At 40.6% G+C, this 22,362-nt stretch overlaps 1 protein-coding gene across 1 annotated transcript in view; it reads right to left on the reverse strand.

Annotated features, from left to right (window-relative positions):
• Window positions 1–22,362, reverse strand: part of tiam1a (TIAM Rac1 associated GEF 1a) — a 202,589-nt gene that overhangs the window by 113,508 nt on the left and 66,719 nt on the right. The window contains exons 12-13 of the mRNA XM_059968121.1: window positions 20,257–20,346; window positions 1,520–1,735 (exon numbers count right to left, since the gene is read on the reverse strand). Coding sequence (XP_059824104.1) covers window positions 1,520–1,735; window positions 20,257–20,346 — 306 coding nt within the window. The remainder of the gene's footprint in view (window positions 1–1,519; window positions 1,736–20,256; window positions 20,347–22,362) is intronic.

Consider the following 22,362-nt stretch of genomic DNA (forward strand, 5'->3'; position numbering starts at 1 on the left):
AAACTCAAACGCAGTAATCACAATTCCACGCCATTAAGTACAGTTTCAGTAGAGTTAAGGGAGATGTGGATGCATTCTCTCTACCTGGAGATCATCATTGCCTGGAATTTGTGTATCACAAGGGGTACTGTGCACATTAATCCAAGATTAAAGACTAGCCATATAATTACAGTTGCTGCATTATTTGAGTTACTTTGAACGCTGCTGAATACTCCGCATTGTACACTGTGCAATTATCAGGCAACAGACTTACTCTGATCTTATGATTAATAAACTGCAGGTACTTTTAAAGAAAATTAGCGTTGTCCTCATATTGAGGTGATAATGCTGCAACAACTACAACCTTTGAGCTAGATGTGATCCTTTGATCGGCATTTATAAAGCACTTTTGATATCTCACATGGGCAAATATCACAACTGTCAATCAGAAACTGCCCAGCTGATGCATCAGCTTTGTGCTTGTGGTTTCTTGCATGCAAGTCACCTAATCCAATCTCATTTTGCTGCTTGTTATATGTTCAACAGTGCTCTTTTTGTCATTTCATTTTTTAAATCTTTTTATTAAATATGATTGAAGATCAACAAAAAATACATTAAGGTAATCGAGTCAATATGTACAATAAAGAAATAAATTAGCAAATAACTGAATAACAAAGCTAAGCAATATATCGATAATAGTAAGAAAAAATAAGGTGTTAAGAATATTTTTTGAAAGAAAAAAGAACCCCTACTAACACCAGTTTTTGAAACAACACCAGTTCAATGTATTTCTATAAAAGCTGCCTCAACAATATATAGAGAAGTCCAAACCTCAATAAACACAAAGAGTTTCTGCAGAAGCTGGAAAGCAAGAGTAACACACACAAAATGCTGGCAGAACTCAGCGGGTCAGGCAGCATTAATGGAAAGAAATAAAGAGTTGACCTTTTGGGCTAGGGAGGGGTCTCAGCAGCTCGAAATGTCAATTCTTTATTCCTGCTGAGTTCCTCAATCATTTTGCGTGGATGACCTAGCTGAAATTATTTCTAACTTTCTCCATGCTTTAGATGTTCAAATTTCTACACCATCTCTTTCACTTATTTGCAAATGGTCAAATTGTTGAACAATTTTTTTTAAAAAGCATGCAAAGTAAATTTCTGAAGAAATGAAAGCTTTGTTTACTAATTTTGATACACTGAAATATTTGATGACCTTAACATTTCTATACTATTACAAACACCCATGACAAATGTCAACACAGCCAAGACATTGTGAAGAATTTTTTAAAAATTAAATTATAAAAGAATAGAAATAACCCACCTTCCTTATAAGTCAAGTAAATAATAAACTGGAATATGATTATATAACCAGTTAGCCAATGTTGATTTTGACTTAAATAACCAGATGGGATGTAAAAGAGACAGCTAACCTATAGTTTTCTTGTAGAATCCTCAGGTTAAAATCTTCTGCACTGTTACTTTCTCAAAGAATCATTCTTATGAATATTGGTTTTACTTAAAATACCAGAAGTGAATCCTACCTTGATGGCCGGACGCAGTTCCAGTATCACCCAGTTCATCTGCTGTTCCCATCTTTCGCAGAGGTGACTGACAGACATTCTCATCTACTGGCTGACCATAAGTCCGGACAGTGAGCGAAAGTGAAGGTGCAGATAAGATGGTCTTCAGGTCAGAGACAACCAGATCTTTTGCTTTCATCTTATTAATCTCTAATACTTCATCGCCTAATTTTAGACCTAAATGTAGAAGTTGAATAAAATGTGTTAACACATTTCAAACTGTAAATTAATAATTGTTTACAACAATTCATTTATCACTTTTAATCTACCCATTACAAAACAATATTCCTTTGGATTCTTCCTTAGTGATTCATTTTTGCCAGCTACAAGTCCAAATAATTAATTGATAAAGTCCTTGACAGAAGGTACATAGATGCGACAGCAGCCCTCAGGGAATTGAGCAACTATTTTCTCTTAATTTGGGAATAAGACTGGCCTTTTCTGAATACTTTCTTATGAAAGAATGTATAGATTCACCACAGATGCTTAGTGCTATTGAATAGGATATAATCAGAGAAGGGTCTCAAGGAATTTTGATTGACTTAATAACAAAGTGTCAGCTTAGATACTTTCATGTTCTCATCTGCTAAACTGCAAAAAAGAATTTACAAATTGAATTATTTGACTGCAAATTGAAGCAAGGGAGATTTACAAAAGAGCTATAGACATACATGATTACAATCATCTCAAAAAAAGTAGCTATGAAAACATTCTACCATGAAAACTATCAGTCAGACAGTATGTTATCTTTAAAAGTACATCACTGGAATAAAGTGTATTGGAAGAACACTAAACTAACCACATGTAAACAAGATAATCAAATTTCAGCTGTATAATTTGAAAGTCTTTACAAATTCACACACATATATTTTTAGTGCAAATGGAATTAAAAATTATGTTGTTGAGTATCAGCATCTACAAAGTTAATGCCTGCCACAAATTTACAATCAATGTCAATTGTCAGGTCAGTCAGCTGGTAAGGTTAATTTGATGCTAATGCTACCATTTTAGAGCTTAGTGCTCTACTTATCATTTTCTTAACTTCACACAGTTGAATAGACATTCAGTAACAACAATGGGAACTCCTTACTTATCACCCCAGTGGTTTAACGGCACTCAAGATTATTGCTGGTTTATTCTACTGGTTCTTTCTATAATTGTACAAGAGTATAGTAAATTCTCCAATTATGTAACATTACTAAAGCCCATTGGATACACTGGGATAGGATCAAACTGGTTTCAAAAATTCTGCATTGTGTGATTACTTTCAAGGTGAGGTACATACATTGACAAGTATTTCGCTTAGAATATAACATGAATGGAAAACGATACTATTCTTGTTCAAAGCAGGACAAACTGCTGAAAGAAAGCATTCAGCTGTACACTATACCCACTCAGTGTCGGTGCAGTAACTTATCACTTTGAATCTCACTTTCACATAATTGCATGAAAATGTTTACGCAGTCCAAATATTCCTAATGAATTCAGCCATGACTTATTCCAGCCATATCCTCAACTTCAGAGTAGTCTGAAAATATCTGTGCTTTTAGCTATCAAGTTGACAGCTGGTGTTAATTTTCATGCACTGGATCCTTTCAGGTTTAAGCTGGAGATATCTGCAAAATGTTTCAGCTTGCTGTCCTTTGCGATATTTGGTTAGAAGTCACTGATGTTCTCTCTAATTGGTTTCTCCTGTGAGTCAGCACCAAGCAATCACATTCCACAATACTGTACTAAATGATACAGTTTGCAATAATTGCAGGTGGTCGCTTTGTGCATACTATTGTTAACATAAAGAATAAGTAAGTCAATTTTGAGGTATGTACAAACTAAACAGGACACAAATAAGAAAACAACTAGAAAGCCATTCAGAGACAACAAATGAAATATGAAGGTAAGCTAGCTAATAATATAAAAGAGAATAGCAGAAAATACCAAAAGATTTTGCATATTATACATAGGGAGGGGGAGACAATAGTGGATATTGAACCACTGGAAAATGATGCCGGTGAAGTAGTAATGGGGGGGGGGGGGGGGCAAAGAAATGATGGACGAACATAATAAGTGCTTTGTTTCACTATTCATTGTGGGAGACACCAGCAGTGTGCCGGTGGTCAAATGGGATGACCATTAGGCTCTTTAACTAGTGGGGATAATTACACTCAACTTCACTTGCCCCATCATTGAACTGTTCCCACAATCTATGGACTCATTCTCAAGGACTCCTCATCTCACTTTCTCAATATTTTTTGCTTGCTTGCTTATTTATTTATTTATTTATTTGTTTGTTTGTTTGTTTGTTTGTTATTACAATTTCTTTAGTTTCTTTTGTATTTGCACAGTTTGTTCTCTTTTGCACACTGGTTGTTTGTCTGCCCTGTTGAATGCAACCTTTAATTGATTCTATCATGGCTCTTGGATTTACTGAGTATGCTCACAAGAAATTGAAACTGGAGCCTATATGGTGACATTTATGTACTTGAGAAAAATTTTCTTTGAACTTTGAGTGTTGTTGCTATTACTAAGGAGAAGGTGCTTGGGAAGCTGAAAGGTTTGAAGGTTGAGGTCACCTGGATCAGAAGGACTACACAATAGACAATAGGTGCAGGAGTAGGCCATTTGGCCCTTCGAGCCAGCACCACCATTCAATGTGATCATGGCTGATCATCCACAATCAGTACCCCGTTCCTGCCTTCTCCCCATATCCCTTGACTCTGCTATCTTTAAGAGCTCTATCTAACATCCAGAGAATTGGCCTCCACTGCCTTCTGAGGCAGAGCATTCCACAGATCCACAACTCTCTGGGTGAAAAAGTTTTTCCTCTACTCTTCTCTAAATGGCCTACCCTTATTCTTAAACTGTGGCCTCTGGTTCTGGACTCTCCCAACATCGGGAACATGTTTCCTGCCTCTACTGTGTCCAATCCCTTAATAATCTTACATGTTTCAATCACATCCCCTCTCATCCTTCTATATTCCAGTGTATACAAGCCCAGTCGCTCCAATCTTTCAACATGTGATAATCCCGCCATTCTGGGAATTAACTTCGTGAGCCTATGCTGCACTCCCTCAATAGCAAGAATGTCCTTCCTCAAATTTGGAGACCAAAACTGAACACAATATCCCAGGTGTGGTCTCACCAGGGTCCTGTACAACTGCAGAAGAACCTCTTTGCTCCCACACTCAACTCCTCTTGTTATGAAGGCCAACATGCCATTAGCTTTCTTCACTGCCTGCTGTACCTGCATGCTTACTTTCAGTGACTGATGTACAAGAACACCTAGATTTCATTGTTTTTCCCCTTTCCTAACTTGACACCATTCAGATAGTAATCTGCCTTCCTGTTCTTGCCACCAAAGTGGATAACCTCACATTTATCCACATTAAACTGCATCTGCCCACTCACCCAACCAGCCCGTCACCCTGTATTCTCCTAACATCCTCCTCATATTTCACACTGCCACCCAACTTTGTGTCATCTGCAAATTTGCTAATGTTACTTTTAATCCCTTCATCTAAATCATTAATGTACGTTTGTATATTGTAAATAGCTGCAGTCCCAGCACCGAGCCTTACTGTACCCCACTAGTCACTGTCTGCCATTCTGAAAAGGACCCTTTAATCTCTACTCTTTGTTTCCCGTCTACCAGCCAATTTTCTATCCATATTAGTACCCTACCCCCAATACTATGTGCTCTAATTTTCACATTGTATGTCAAGGATTTGGATAAAGAAATTGTTGGTTTTGTGGTCAAGTTTGTGCCTGATCAAAAGATAGATGGAAGGGCAGATAGTATTGAAGAAGGAGGGTGCCTGTAAAAGGACATAGACAGATTGGGAAAAAAGGCAAAAAACTAGCAGATGGAATATAATATAAGGAAGTTGAAGGTCATGCACCTGGGCAAAAGAAATAAAAGTGTGGACTATTTCATAAATGGGAAGAAAGTTCAAAATTCAGAAGTGCAGATTCCTTAATGGTTAACTTGAGGTTAAGTCGGTGTTGAGGAAGGCAAATGTAATGTTAACATTCATTTAACAAATTAAAAAATTTCATTACACATGCTAGTTATAATTACCCTGATTCTGATTCTGAGTTTGAGAGAACCAGAATATAAGAGAGAGAGAAGAGAGAATCAGGTTTATTATCACTGGCATGTGACGGGAAATTTGTTAACCTAGCAGCAGCAGTTCAATGCAATACATAATTTAGAAGAAAGAGAGAAAATAAATAAATAAAATAAAACATAATAATAAACAAGCAAATCAATTACATACATTGAATAGATTATTAAAAAATGAGCAAAAACAGAAATACTGTATATTAAAAAAAGTGAGGTAGTGTCCAAAGCTTCAAAGTTCATTCAGGAATCAGATGGCATAGGGGAAGAAGCTGTTCCTGAATCGCTGAGTGTGTGCCTTCAGACTTCTGTACCTCCCACCTGATGATAACAATGAGAAAAGGGCATGCCATGGGTGCCAGAGGTCTTTAATAATGGATGCTACCTTTCTGAGACACCAATCTCTAAAGATGTCCTGGGTACTTTGTAGGCTAGTGCCCAAGATGGAGCTGACTAGATTTACAAACTTCTGCAGCTTCTTTCGATCCTGTGCAATGGCCCCTCCATACCAGACAGTGATGCAGCCTGGGAGAATGCTCTCCACAGTACAACTATGGAAGTTTTTGAATGTATTTGTTGACATGCCAAATCGCTTCAGACTCCTAATAAAGTATAGTCACTGTCTTACTTTCTTTATGACTACATCAATGTGTTGGGACCAGGTTAGATCCTCAGAGATCTTGACACCCAGGAACTTGAAACTGCTCACTCTCTTCACTTCTGATCCCTCTATGAGGATTGGTAATGTGTTCCTTCATCTTACTCTTCCTGAAGTCAACAATCAGCTCTTTCGTCTTACTAACGTTGAGTGCTGGGTTGTTGCAGCGGCACCACTCCACTAGTTGGCATATCTCATGGTAGTGAAGCATTGCTGCCATTCATACTATTGGGTTTCGCTTCGTAGGAAGTGATGTCTCGCAGTCCCTGCAGAGTTGCCATGCATCTGATATCACCTCCAGCCTCGTTCAAAATTGTCCTTTCGCCCTTGAAATAGCCCTCCGCAAATCATACCTGCTTTTCTGGTACAGGCCTGGGTTGCCAGACTTGAATGCCACAGATCTAGCCTTCAGCAGACGACATACCTCCTGGTTCATCCACTGCTTTTGATTTGGAAATGTACAGTAAGTCTTTGTGGGCACACACTCATCCACACAGGCTTTAATGAAGTCGGTAAAAACTGCAGCACACTCATCCAGATTCAAAGATGAATCCCTGAATACAGTCCAGTCCACTGATTCAAAACAGTCCTGTAGGTGCTCCAGTGCTTCCCTTGTCCAAACTTTCTTGGTCCTCATTGCTGGTGCTACAGTCTTCAGTCTCTGTCTATACTCCAGGATTAGAAGTACAGCCAGGTGATCAGACTTCCCAAAGTGAGGGCGTGGAATAGCACGGTAGGCATTCTTGATAGTGGTCCAGGGTGTTGTTTCCTCTCATATTGCAAGTTATCTGTTGATGGTAACTGCTTAGTGATTTTTTCAGACTGGCCTTATTAAAATCTCCCAAAACGATGGTGAAGGGGTAGGGTGTGCTGTTGCGTGCATGTTGATCCCATTGCTCAGATCATCTAAAGCCTACTTGACATTGGCCTGAGGTGGAATGTAAACTGCTACCAGAATGACCCCAGAGAACTCCTGTGGTAAGTAACAAGGACAACACTTTTCTGTTAGATATTGCAGGTCTGGTGAGCAGAATTAGGACAACACTGATACATTTGTGCAAAGAGGAGTTGATGAGGCATACACCTCCACTTCTGCTTTTGAGACACTCTATAGATCTATCCTGATGGTGTATAGTAAACCTGTTGATCTGAATCGCTGCATCCAGTACAGAAGGGGTTAACCAGGATTCTGTGAAACAAAGGACACAAGCTGTCCTAATATCCCTCTGATTCAGCACCTGGGCTCTGAGATCATCAACTTTATTCACTAGAGACTGCAAGTTCACCAGCAAGATCGTCGGTACAGGGAGTTTAAAACACAGTTTACTTAGAAGCACTTGTAATCCTGTTTCATCCACGCTTTCTCCAAGGTTTTCTCCATGGGCCCTTCCGACCACAGACTTTGTTGTTTCCGTTAGTTTTAAGCAGCGATAGTTCATTTAAGTGCATTAAGACATCTTTGTTGACTGTACTGACCTTGTAAGCAGTTATGCTTTTTAGCTTTTTAGCTTTTAATCATATCCATTGAGTGTACTGCTGCTACTCGAGTCGCACCTAGGCACCCCAGAACAAAGATGTATTGCTGAAGTTTTATAAGGCATAGGTTCAGAACACAGTTAGTGTATTATGAGTAGTTTTGGGCCTCTTACCTAAGAAAAAAATGCGCTAGCATTAGAGAGAGGCCAGAGGACATTCACGATTCTGGGAATTAAAGTATTAACTTATCAGGAGTGTTTGGTGGCTCAGGGCCTGTACTCGCTGGAGCTTAGAAAAATGAGGGGGGATTTCATTGAAACCTATGATATGGAGAGGATGCTTCCTATAGTGGGTATGTCCAATATGAGAGGGCACATTTAGAACAGAGATGTGGAGGAATTTCTTCAGCCAGAGAATAGTGAATCTGTGGAATTCATTGTCAAGGTTGGCTGTGGAGACCAAGTCATTGGATACAATCAAAGCAGAGTTTGATAGGTTCTTTATTAGCTAGGGCAGCAGCAGTTATGGGTAGAAGGCAGGACAAAGGGGTTAGAGAGATAATAAATCAGCCAAATGGAATGCTGGAGCAGCTCTGAATGGGCCAAATGGCCTAACTCTGCCCCTATATCTTATGGTCTTAAGGGTTTAAACCAACAAATTCGTATTAAAGCCCCTTTGAAATAGTCTTACTTTTCCAGGTAATGTGATGAAACTGCCTACTGATCTTGAATTGGTATTCAGTAATTGAAGTCCTGAAAAATAGCTCTTGTCAAAATGCTGCTGCTCTCCAGCCTCTACATCAAAAGAATGGGTTAAATACTTGCAAGTTCCCTTGATGAAACTATTTTGCTTTCTTCATTCACTTGCACTGTATGTGCAGGACAAATTCCAATGCCTACTAAATAGGATATCACAATGGGATACACCTTTCACTTATCCAGAGATACTTGACTGTAGGATTACAGAACAAATAAGCTGCAATCACTATGTGACTTCAAAGCTTTTCCCCAGAAGCAGTAGGGCTTCACTTTCTCTACTGTGCTCGACTCAGTCATTCTGATCAATAGGATCCCCGTTCTTCTGTTAGATCTGTTTCTAAAAGTTTAGAATTGGACAACACCCAAGGCTTAAGAAAGAAATCATTATTAGCTGTAGGTTGGAACTAATACCGTATAACTCACAATTTGAATGACCTTTTCACTTTTCATTTGAGTTTGAAAGCTGCACTTGTTGTAGAGCCCAAAAGGACACTGCTAAGTAGTAAGCAGAATCTGAGCTAAATAAAATACAATTCAATACTAACAGGGACTTCATAAGTCTGCAGAAGATGGTAACATGCGGTAATTGACCGTGAAAGACATCACATCGTAACTACCAGATGCTGATCCAAAGGAGCACCATATCAAGCAATGATCACATCAGCCTTGGTTCTCAATCCTCACAGACGGCTTGGTCTCAACAAGTGAGATTAATTCCGAGCCCTTCAATTTCTTTTATAATTTTAGCTTAGCTCTCTGGTATCATCTTAGAAATTTATAAAATCATGAGAAAGGTGGATATTTTTGTGGATATTTTGAGAGTCTAAAACTAAAGGACATAAGTTTAAGGTGAGAGGCAAAGATTTAAAAGGAGACTTCAGGAGCAACTTTTCCCATATAAGAGGTGGCAGGTACATGGAACGAGCTACCAGAGGAAGTTGTAGATGTCAAAACAATTGCAATATTTAAAAGGTATTTGGACAGGTTCGTGAATAGGAGAAGTTTAGAGGGACAAGGGCCAAATGCAGGTAAATGGAACAAAATCAGGGCAGCACAGTGGTTGGCCTGAACGAGTTTGGCCAAAGAACCTGTTCGCATGCTGCCTAAGGTGCAAAACCAGCACAGTGGTGTAACGTTTAACAATGCTTTACACCACTAGTCATCAGAAGATCGGGTTCAATTCCCACCATTGGCTGTAAGGAGTATATGTGTTCCTCCCATGAGCACGCGAGTTTCTTCCAGATGCTCCAGTTTCTTCCCAGATACCAAAAGACATATACATTATATGAGCTAGAGTTATTTTTTTTTATTCATTTAGAGATACGCACAGTAATGGGCCCTTCTAGGCCATGAGCCCGTGTTGCCCAATTCCCCACATGTGACCAATTAACCTAGTAACAGCACATTTTTAGAAAGTGGGAGGAAACCCAGAACAGCCCGACGAAACCCACATGGTCATGGGGAGAAAATACAGACAGCAGCAGAACTGAGCCCAGATTGCTGACACTATAACAGCATTACCCTAACTGCTACACTACCACGCCATCCCAAGTTTATGCCATGTTGGCACCAGAAGGATGGCGACACTTGTGAGCTGCCCCCAGCATATCTTTGGGCTATGCTGGTTGTCGATGTAAGCAATGCATTTCACTGTATGTTTCGATGTCCATGTGTCAAATAAAGCTAATTTAAATCTATGACTCTATCCCATGTAGCTTCCCTCTTCTACTATTTGTGTACGTATTTTGGTGTTAACATTCACCTATTTCCCATATAGTCAATCACAACAGATTTGCTATTTAACATCCCTAACCATTTCCTCTTTTCATGATTTCACAATTTTCCTCTCCAAATGCCAATCACATTGCTCTGATGGAAGCACTTGTGACAGGTACTAAACAAATTTACTATGGTACCTGTCACAAGTGTTTTCATCAGAGCAATGTGAAATGTCTCATCTGCCCTTCACAGCAATAATTTCAAACTCAGGAGACTCTGCAGATGCTGTAAATCCAGAGTGACACATACAAAATGCTAGAAGAACTAACAGTTCAAGTAGCACCTAAGGAGAGGAATAAAGGAAACATCGTCTCAGCCAGAAACATCGACTCTTTATTCCTCTCCACAGATACTGCCTGACCTGCCAAGTCCTTCCAACATGTTGCATGTGCTACTCTAATAATTTCAAACCCCCTCATTCTTGGAAGATAACCATGCTAACCCTTTCCATATACTATATCAAACAGTAGTAAATCAAGGCAACTGGACTTGCTGTGTTCTCTAGAAGACGTTTTGGCACTCATCCGAGAGGCTTCTTCAGTTCTGATCCATGATGGGTAGTTTTCTGGCTTATAAACTATGAGTTGTTCAAAGGTGTAGCAAAAGGTGATTGTCCATACTGCGACAAGAGTGAGTCTTATCACCAGCTCTAATCACAATGACCTCACTACCCCTACATTTTATTAATTTGTATATTTATGCGATGTGGGGCCATTTAGGGAGGCCCACTGACAAATACCCCAAGAAGCTCATGGTGAGTGATGTTCTTGAACTGCTATCCACTTTGTGGTGACTTTCCCAGTATCTTGTTTGAGAACCAAAGCTTTTCTTGCCTCTCACTTAGAAGTTCTCCTCATAAACTCCTTCTTAAGCACAACAACAACAACAACTTGTTGAGACCTCCTCCCTTTAGTTTTTAAATTAATTGTTCACTCACTTTCGGTGACTTAAGTTATTCCCACATTAAATATTTGAAAGACTAAATCCGAAAATTTCTATCTTTCCCCCATTAAGATTCAAGATTGTTTATTGTCATTTTCCCGTACACTAGTGTAAAGGAGAATAAAATGATTGTTACTCTGGGTCCGATGTACTGTAAAAAACCATGCTATAAAACACAATGTGCAAGTAACTGATATATACGTAGACTGATTGTATGTACATAAGGTGACACTAGGTGACATACATGTAATGCTGGGGTGGGTTAATGGTAGAGTGTTGATCAGCCTGATGGCTTGGGGGAAGTTTGTTGAGTCTAGTGGTCCTGATAGAGATGCTACCATTACAGTCCATAAGCAGGAGGGGTGAGATCCTTCATGATATTGCAGGCCTTTTTCCAGCACCTTTTCTATATATACGTCTCTGATAGTGGGTAAGCTGGTGCTTCTACCTGTTGAAGAGCTCCCCTGTCTGCTGCAGTACAGTATTCATACCACACAATGATTCAGCATGTTAGGATACTCTCAACTTTGCATCTGCAGAAGGTCTTCAGTATTTATGTACATAAAGCAGCTCTCAGCCCTCTTAAACCTTCTCAGAAAGTAGTGGCACTGGTGATCTTTCTGGACTGTAGAGGTTGTTCTAGAAACATGAGAGGTTCTGCAAGATGCACACTTCCAGGAATCTGAAACTGCTCCCAGTTTCCACTCTGGGACGGCGATGTGAACAAGAGTGTGAGTCATGCAGGATTTCCTGAAGTCGATACCCATCTCCTTCATCTTGTTGACATTGAGGAAGAGGTCATTTGCCAGACCTTGAGCTCTGGCACCTCCTCTCTGTAGACCATCTCATTGTTGCTGGTGATGAGCCCAACCACTATCATGTCATCGCCAAACTTGACAACATGACCATATAACAGATCAAATATTGAGTGAATTAAAAAAATCAAACTCTTATTCTTAGAAACCATACAGAAACCCACATTCTTATTGATATTGATCTTAAAGCCCGTTTTCTTAAAAAAAAACATTTTAGAGCTGGTGCTTCTACCTGTCTGCTGCAGTACAGTATTCATACCACACAATGATTCAGCATGTTAGGATGCTCTCAACTTGCTCTAAAATGCTCTAAAAAAAACATTCAAGAAGGCAGGACTTCTTTTCAGAGCGGGCAGCGGAGTCCGTGGAAGCAGGGTCCTGGGCTTTGGCTAAGTGGGCTTCGGTGTAAGGGGACTTCGGTAAGCCTGTGTGATTGCTCGCTGAGGGGAAGAAGGTAAGGTCGCTAGGTGCTTTTTAGACTTATTCTATTAATCCAGTTCAGGTATGGGGGAGACAGTCACAGCAGTGGTGTGCTCCGTATGCAGTATGTGGGAAGTCAGGGTCAACACAGTTGTCCCTGATGACCACACCTGCAAGAGGTGTGTCCAGCTGCAGCTCCTATCAGCCCGAGTTAGGGAGTTGGAGCTGGAGCTGGATGAACTACGGATCATTCGGGAGGCAGAGGCAGAGATAGATAGGTATCAGGAGGTAGTCACACCAAAAAACCAAGAAGTAGGCAGATGGGTGACAGTCGAGAGAGGCAGGGGGAGCAGGCAGAGAGAGCAGAGCACCCCTGCGGCCATTCCCATTAACAATAAGTATACCGTACTGGATACTGTTGATGGGGATGACCTACTAGGAATGAGTTGTAGTGGTCCTGCCTCTGGCACAGAGGTTGCACCCTCAACTAGAAAGGGGAGGAGGGAAGAGAAGAGAGCGATAGTTTTAGGGGATTCTATAGTCAGATAGGGGGGCAGATAGGAGATTTTGTGGGGCAGATCGGGAGTCTCGGATGGTATGTTGCCTCCCTGGTGCCAGGGTCCGGGACATCTCAGATCGGGTGCAGGCTATTCTTGAGAACGAGGGCATGAACCCAGATGTAGTGGTCCATGTAGGGACCAACGATGTAGGTAAGGTGAGTGAGGGTCCTGCTCAGAGAGTTCAGGGAGTTAGGAGTGAAGCTGAAAGGTAGGACCTCCAGGGTGACAATCTCGGGATTGCTACCTGTGCCACGTGCGAGTGAGGCGAAGAATAGAATGATTATGCACATTAATACGAGGCTGAGAGCATGATGCAGGAAGGAAGAGTTCAGGTTTTTGGATAATTGGTCTTTGTTCCAGGGACATTGGGATCTGTTTCGAAGGGACGGTCTACATCTGAACCGGAGGGGTACTAACATTCTTGCAGGAGTGTTTGCCAGTGCTGCTAGTTTAAACTAGATGTGCAGGGGGCAGAGATCCAGATCCAGAGGGTTGGTCAGAAGGAGCATGGGGTTAAATGTGTAGAAGGTTTGGGTGATCTTGAAAAGGTCATCAAAATTCAGGGTGCAATTAGCCAGATGGAAGTTCAAGGAGCTGGGTTAGGTACAGTAGACAGTGTTTTAAGCAAAGAGAGGAGGAATGGGCTAAGAATTCTATACTTGAATGCGCGTAGTCTCAGAAATAAGACAGATGAGCTTGAAGCTCAGATGAAAATGGGGAACTATGATATTGTTGGGACAACGGAGACATGGCTGCAAGGGGATCAGGCCTGGGAATTGAGTGTACCAGGGTATACGTGCTATCATAGAGACAGAAATATGGGAAGAGGGGATGGGGTGGCCCTGTTGGTGAGGAATGAGATTCAGTCCTTAGCAAGAGGTGACTTGGGAACAGGGGAAGTAGAGTCTGTGTGGATTGAGCTGAGGAACAGTAAGGGTAAAAAGACCCTAATGGGTGTTGTGTACAGGCCCCCAAACAGTAGCGTGGATATTGGGTACAAGTTGATTAGGGAGTTAACATTGGCATGTGCTAAAGGTAATGCAATCGTTATAGGAGATTTCAACATTCAGGTGAACTGGGAGAATCAGGTAGGTGCTGGACCCCAGGATAGGGAGTTTGTGGAGTGTCTAAGGGATGTATTTTTGGAACAGCTTGTGCTTGAGCCAACCAGGAACGAGGCTATTTTGGACTTGGTGATGTGTAATGAACAGGAATTGATAAGTGATCTTGAAGTAAAGGAGCCATTAGGAAGTAGTGATCATAACATGATAAGTTTTTATCTACAATTTGAGAGGGATAAGGGCAGATCAGAGGTGTCAGTGTTGCAATTAAATAAAGGAGACTACAGAGCCATGAGGGAATAGCTGGCCAAAGTTAAATGGGCAGATGCCCTGGCAGGAAAGACAGTGGATCAACAGTGGCAGATATTCTTGGGGATAATACAAAACATGCAAAAGCAGTTCATTCCAATGAGAAGGAAGGATTCAAAGAGGGGGAAGGGGCCACAGTGGTTGACAAAGGAAGTCAGAGATTGTATAGCATTAAAGAAAAAGAAGTATGACAGGGCTAAGATGAGTGGGAATACAGATGATTGGGAAAGTTTTAAGGTACAGCAGATCTTAACTAAAAAAGCAATACGGAGAGAAAAAATCAGGTATGAGCTCAGTCTAGCCAGGAATATAAAAGGGGATAGCAAAAGCTTTTTTAGCTATGTGAAGAGAAAGAAGATAGTTGAGAACAATGTTGGCCCCTTGAAGAAAGAATTGAGAGAAATTGTTATGGGAAACAGGGAAATGGCAACAGAATTTAATGCGTACTTTAGATCTGTCTTCACCAGGGAGGACACAAGCAATCTCCCAGATGTATGGATGGGCCAGGGTCATAAGATATCAGAGGAATTGAGTCAGATTGACATTAGGAAAGAAACTGTGATGAGTAGACTGGTAGGACTGAAGGCTAATAAATCCCCGGGTCCAGATGGTCTGCATCTGAGGGTTCTAAAAGAGGTGGCTCAGGAAATTGCGGATGCATTGGTAATCATTTTCCAACGTTCCTTAGATTCAGGATCAGTTCCTGAAGATTGGAGAGTGGCTAATGTTATCCCACTTTTCAAGAAGGGAGGGAAGGAGAAAACGGAGAACTATCGCCCTGTTAGCCTAACGTCAGTCGTGGGGAAGATGCTTGAGTCCATTATTAAGGACGAAATAGTGGCACATCTTGATGGCAGAAATAGGATTAGGCTGAGCCAGCATGGATTTACCAAGGGCAAATCATGCTTGACTAATCTGTTGGAGTCTTTTGAGGATGTAACAAGGATGTTAGACGAGGGTAAGCCAGTGGATGTTGTGTACCTAGATTTTCAGAAGGCATTCGATAAGGTGCCACATAGGAGATTGGTGAGTAAAATCAGAGCTCATGGCATTGGGGGCAGGGTTTCAACATGGATAGAAAACTGGTTGGCAGATAGAAAGCAAAGGGTAGCAGTGAATGGGTGTTTCTCGGACTGGCTGGAGGTGACTAGTGGGGTACCACAGGGCTCTGTATTGGGACCACAACTCTTTACGATTTATGTCAACGATTTAGATGAGGGCATTGAAAACTATATCAGCAAGTTTGCTGACAATACTAAACTGGGTGGCAGTGTGACATGAGAAGAGGACGTTAGGAGAATACAGGGAGACTTGGATAGGCTGGGTGAGTGGGCAGATACTTGGCAGATGTCATTCAATGTGAATAAATGTGAAGTTATCCACTTTGGAAGCAGGAACAAGAGGGCAGAGTATTGTCTGAACGGTGTCGAGTTAGGTAAGGGAGAAATGCAAAGAGACCTAGGAGTCCTAGTTCACCAGTCAATGAAGGTGAATGAGCAAGTGCAACAGGCAGTGAAGAGGGCAAATGGAATGTTGGCCTTTGTTACAAGGGGAATTGAGTACAAGAGCAAGGATGTCCTTTTGCATTTGTACAGGGCCCTGGTGAGACCACACCTGGAATATTGTGTACAGTTTTGGTCTCCAGGAAGGACATTCTGGCAATTGAGGAAGTGCAGCGTAGATTCACTAGGTTGATTCCTGGGATGGCAGGGCTGTCTTACGCAGAGAGATTGGAGAGATTGGGCTTGTACACGCTGGAATTGAGGAGATTGAGAGGGGATCTGATTGAAACGTTTAAGATAATTAAAGGATTTGATAGGATTGAGGCAGGAAATATGTTCCAGAAGTTGGGAGAGTCCAGTACCAGAGGGCATGGATTGAGAATAAGAGGTCAGTTATTTAAAACAGAGTTGAGGAAGAGCTTCTTCTCCCAGAGAGTTGTGGAGGTGTGGAATGCACTGCCTCAGAAGACAGTGGAGGCCAATTCTCTGGATGCTTTCAAGAAGGAGCTAGATAGATATCTGATGGATAGGGGAATCAAGGGATATGGGGACAAGGCAGGGACTGGGTATTGATAGTGAATGATCAGCCATGATCTCAGAATGGCGGTGCAGACTCGAGGGGCCAAATTGTCTACTTCTGCACCTATTGTCTATTGTCTATTGTCTATTTCTTTAACATACCCATGTACAAATCTCTCATATCAGTGAAGAAAAGGGCAATGAAATAAATATCATGAGTGCCGAAATAAAAATAGCACCCACCCCTATTTAAAAAACACGATAAAATATCTATGACCATGTTGAATAAAAGGGAGCAAAGTGGGCTATCCTGTTAATTTCCTGACATGACGGAGATGGGTCTGGCCCAAATCTTACTCTTTTTGAATACAGTAGACAATGTAATATATAATTTAGATTATAAGATTAATAAAATGTGTATCAACCTCATCCTGGCCAAAGCTTTTTAAAAAAAAATTGTCTTAGGCAACAGATTCAAAGGCTTCAGCAAATTCATTGAACTATTAAGAATAGCAGTAACCAAAATGAATCCTGTTTTGGAAATGCAAGGATCTGCAGATGGTCGAATATAAACCCGTGGGTTCCTCTAGGTGCTCTAGTTTCCTCCCACAGTCCAAAGAAGTACCAGCTGGTAGGTTAATTGTTCATTGTAAAATGACCCATGATTAGGCTAGGGTTGAATCGAGGTTTGCTGGGCAGCACAGCTCAAAGGGCCACAAGAGACTATTCTGTGCTGCATCTCAATAAATAAAAATAATTTTTTAAAATGTTTAGATATCCAAATCATTAGAATACCTTCCAAATACTTAGATAACCAGCCCATTAGAGTACCTTCCAATAACTTACCCACTACTGATGTCAAGCTCATAGACCCATAATTTGCTGGCATATTCTCAGAGCCTTTCTTAAACAACAGAACAACATTAGCTACCCTCCAATCCTCCAGCACCTCACCAGTTGCTAAGGATGTTTCAAATATCTCTGCTAGGGCCCCTGCAGTTTCAGCACCAGCCTCTCACAATGTCTAGGGGAACACCTAGTCACACCCTGAACACCTAGTCACACCCTGAACACGATCCATGACCTCACTGCAGCTTGCATCACTTCGATAGACTGCATCCATCTCCTGAGTAAAATCAGCTTCATGCTTCATTCTTCTTCATCTTAATCATAGCCTTAATAGCTCTCAATATTCTGAGTAATAATTAAGTTAATTATAAAACAGAAATTCAAAAGCACAACCCTATACCACCTGCTGTTATCATGGCTTGGTCAGAATAGAAAGGGTTATGATATGGTCCTAATTTCTTCTTCTGTGATGCAGTTTCAAATTTAGCTCTTGAAATTAAATATTTTTCATCACAAGTTTCTTAATAGGTTTTTAATCAAAATAAGATGTCAGATTGCAGATGGTGCTCATTGTGTAATTTTATGAACAGTATGAATGGAAACAATGTGATGATGGGCACAGTACTTTACTAACTTATGCTTGCAATATAAATATACACATTTATTTTCTAAAAGTGATCCTTCAAGGAAGCTAGTACATTCTGGTTTATCTAAGTATAAGCAGAGTTGTCTATGAACTGATAACTATCATTACATCCTAATCATAAACATGAAAAATTTTGCAGATGCCAGACATCCAGAGCAACACATACAGAATGCTGAAGGAACTCAGGAGGCCAGACAGCATCTATGGAAATGAATAAACAGTTGACATTTTGGGCTGAGACCTTACTTCAGGACTGGAAAGGAAGGGGTTAGGTGATAGAGTAAAAAGGTGGGGGAGAGGAAGGAGGTGATAGTTAAGATAAGGTGGGGGAGAAAGGTTAAGGGCTGGAGAGTAAGGAATCTGATAGGAGAGGAGGGTGGACCATAAGAGAAAGGGAATGATGAAGGGACCAAGAGGGAAGTGATAGGCAAGTGAGAAGAGGTAAGGGATCAGAGTGGAAATAGAAGAAAAGGGGAAGGGGGAGGGAATTTTTTTTTGCTAGAAACAGAAATCTATATTCATGACATCAGATTGGAAGCCACACAGACAGAATATAAGGTTTTGCTCCTCCACCCTGAGGATGACCTCATAGTGGCACAAGAGGAGGCCATGGACTTCCATGTCGGACCGGGAATGGGAATTGAAATTAAAATGTTGGGCCACCAGGGAAGTCCCGTTTTTGACAAATGGGGTGAAGGTGCTTGACGAAGTGGTTCCCCAACTTACAACTGGTCTCACCGATATAGAGGATGCCACTTCAGGAGCAGCGGACACAATTGGCGACTGTTTGGGGCCCTGAATGGAGGCGAGGGAGGTGATAAATGGGCAGGTGTAGCACTTCGGCCATTTGCCTAATAGGTGCCTGGAGGGAGATTAGTGGGGAGGGACATATGAACAAGGGAATCACTAAGAGACCAATCCCTGCAGGAAGCAGAGGGGCAAGGGAGGTAAAGATATGTTTGGAGGTTTGAGAATGATGTGTTGGATACAGGTTTATGGGGTAGTAGGTAAAGACAAGGGGAACTCTATCACTATTAAGGCAGCAGGAAGATGAGGTGAGCACATATATTAGGGAAATAGAGGAGATGCGGGTAAAGGAAGCATCAATCTCTGCCACATCTGTACACAGGATGCAGCTTTCCTTTCCAGGACATCTGATGTAGCCAACGAAAAGGCAGGAATAGCTGTGGCCCATGCTGATGCAGAAAATCTGGAGAAAGTGGGAGGAGATGAAGGACTGAATAATGTTCATGGAGGAGAGAGGAGTGCTTATGTTTAACGTTGATGTTTTGTCAACAATTCAAGATGAAAAGATCCACAGCAGGCAGAGCACCTGAGCAGGTTGTCCAAGAAGAGGAGGAGAAGGGGTCATTAGTGCTGGGTGTGAAACTTTTGCCAAAAAAGTGGGTTTGGAGACAGAGGCTCACCATCAAAAACGTTATAAAAGGAAAGTTCGATTGCTATGAAAGGAAACTGTAAAAGAGCTTTTCAACAGGTAAGTAATACCTAATCGGTGCAGACTCGAGGGGCAGAATGGTCTACTTCTGCACCTATTGTCTATTGTCTAATATTAAGTAATTTTTAATATGTATTGTAAGTGAAGTAAAATGAGAGCTTTTTCTAGAATTAAAACTTTATGCAGCCATTTTTCTCTCCTAATGTTGAAAACTCCACAGCACACTTCTATCCTGTAATCTCAGCATCAAATTTACAGAATACATGAAACCAAACTCAGAAAATTACTGACGTTCTTGAGATTTGCACTCATTGCATGAACCATTACACTAATTTCAGCAAAGCTCTGAGGACTACTGTGTATCAACTTGGAAAACATTAAATTGGGTGTGTCTTCTCATTAATTCCAGAAGAAATTTTTACTCTAAGACTGTTCAAGGATTTATTTTTATCTACTCCTCCAATGTAGTGCTCAGAAGTCAGGATTGGGGTGATAACAAACAATACTAATGACTAAAATTATTACTATACAAGTCTAAACAAGGATTAAGATGCAGCAGAGGAATGAAACAGACTTGTGAAAAGTGGTTTACAGAATGAGATTCTTAATTATGCAACACAGCAGAACTGTCAAAACAATTAACATCATCAAACACCTCAATTTAACAATAAGCTACACTTTCTATACATTTCCCAAATCTAAAAGTTAAGAATTTTATTGCAAGTAATATCTAGTTAATGTGTCATATAGATTAAGAAAAAAGATAATCCTAACCTTTACAATTGGCAAAGTGAAATACTAAAATCATTTTTCTTAAGAAAACTAAATTACCTTTAGATGAAGCGAGACCTCCTTCTTTAACATCTGTAATAATCATTTTTTGGTGTGATCCTTCCTCTTCAACTAATGATACACAAAATCCTAAAGGGAGAAAGGAATGCCAGTTATTTAAATAAAATTACAATAAATAATTATTATATAACAATACAAACTTTAGACCAAAAAATGCTTAATATTTTACATCATAATAAACAAGGAGATTTGATGAAACAGTAAAATTCACAGGGAAAATGCTGATAATAGCTATCAGCTGATTATAATTAATTAATTGAATTTCAAAGGTGCAAATGTTAGCGTTTTCTTACAACAGTTGACAGTGAATTTACAATTGTGCACTGGGCACTTGCAGCAAATAAAGTAATAGAATTATCTTTCCAAATCACAGTAATTCATGCAATATGAATACCTCACCAAGGTTATCAAATACATCAATTGAAACATCTACAGTGATGCTAGGAAGTTTGTGAACCCTGTAGAATTCTCCATTTCTGCATAAGTAAGCCCTAAAATGTGATCAGATCTTCACGCGTCCTAAAATTAGATAAAGTGAACTTAATTAAATAAATAACATGAAAAACATTATACTTTTTCATTTGTGTATTGAGAAAAATGATCCAATATTACATGTACTTGTTGGAAGAAGTACGTGAACCTTTGCTTTCAGTAACTGGTGTGACCCCCCTCCACCCCCCATACAGCAATAATTTCAACCAAACATTTCTGGTAAATGTTCAGTCCTGCACATCAGTTTGGAGGAACCTTAGGACATTCCTCCTTACAAATCTGCTTCAACTCTGGGATTGGTGGGTTTCCTTGCATAAACTGTTTGTTTCATGTACTTCCACAACATTTCTATAAGATTAAGGTCAGGATTTTGACTCGGCTATTACAAAACACAAATTTTCTTCTTTTTAAACCATTCTGTGGCTGATTTACTCATGTTTCAGATCATTGTCTTGCTGCGTTATCCGGCTTCTACTAAGCTTCAGGTGGTGGACTACTACCCTGACATTCTCCTGTAAAATGTCTTGATACAATTTTGAATTCATTGTTCCCTCAACAATTGCAAGCTATACATGCCCTGAAGCAGCAAAGCAACCCCAGACCATGATGCTCCTTCCGCCATGCTTCACAGTTGGGATGATGTTTTAGGGTTGGTGTGCAGTGCCCTTTTTCCTCCAAACATAGCAATGTGCATTTCTGCCAAAAAGTTCAACTTTTGTCTCATCTGTCCACAGAGCATTGCCCCAGAAGCATTGTAGAATATCCTGTGTTACGAACCCCGTAACTGGGTATCATACCAGCAAAGATAGGAGTATCCGTTGAAGTCTGATGATGTTATTTTTAACAGTATTTATTAGTTAAAAATACACAAAAATAATATCAATGCAAATATACAGATAATATACATCATCAATACTAAACCTAAAAGTGCGGGTATAATAATAATCATTAAGAAATAAGCTCTATCGTTGTCTAGGGGATAATGAATTGTCTGATGGAAATCTACAGTTCATTTCAGTTCACACAGGCTTCAGTGTTTGTTTGTCGCTGTGTTGCAATTGTTGGAGAGAGAGAGAGATAGAGAGAAAGCAGTAACAGCTATTAACTTGCCGACTTTCCTTTTATCGATCTTGATCCGTATCCGTCCTTTAGCTAGACCGTTACCGTGGAGGACTCACCACCCAGGCAAGGATGGACACACACACACACACAAGCCCCCCACTGGTCTCATATGTTTCTCCTGGTGTGTCTGAGGGGTGTTCCCCAGACCCTCCTTTTATCCTCACTCACGGGGTCTCAGATGTCAATCAGGTTGGGATGATGCAATCCCTCAACCAGACCACTCGGGCTGCCCCGAGGGATTTCAATGAATAGTACAGTACTCAATACACAATTCCTCCTTCAAGAGACAATAGCAGTAATCAGTGGTTCCGTTCCGCGTTTGTTAGAAGACATTCCAAACCTTGTGTATTCTGCGGTGTCTATAACGACTGCTTTTGCTGTTCCTGTGTCTCTCATTACTGACATGCTGTGTACCTCTCTCATTTCCTGGGTCTCAATCCCGAAATAATAGCGATCGTGCGATTCTCAAAA

Source organism: Hypanus sabinus, chromosome 4 (genome assembly GCF_030144855.1).
Source record: "Hypanus sabinus isolate sHypSab1 chromosome 4, sHypSab1.hap1, whole genome shotgun sequence".
Classification (NCBI taxonomy): Eukaryota; Metazoa; Chordata; class Chondrichthyes; order Myliobatiformes; family Dasyatidae; genus Hypanus; species Hypanus sabinus.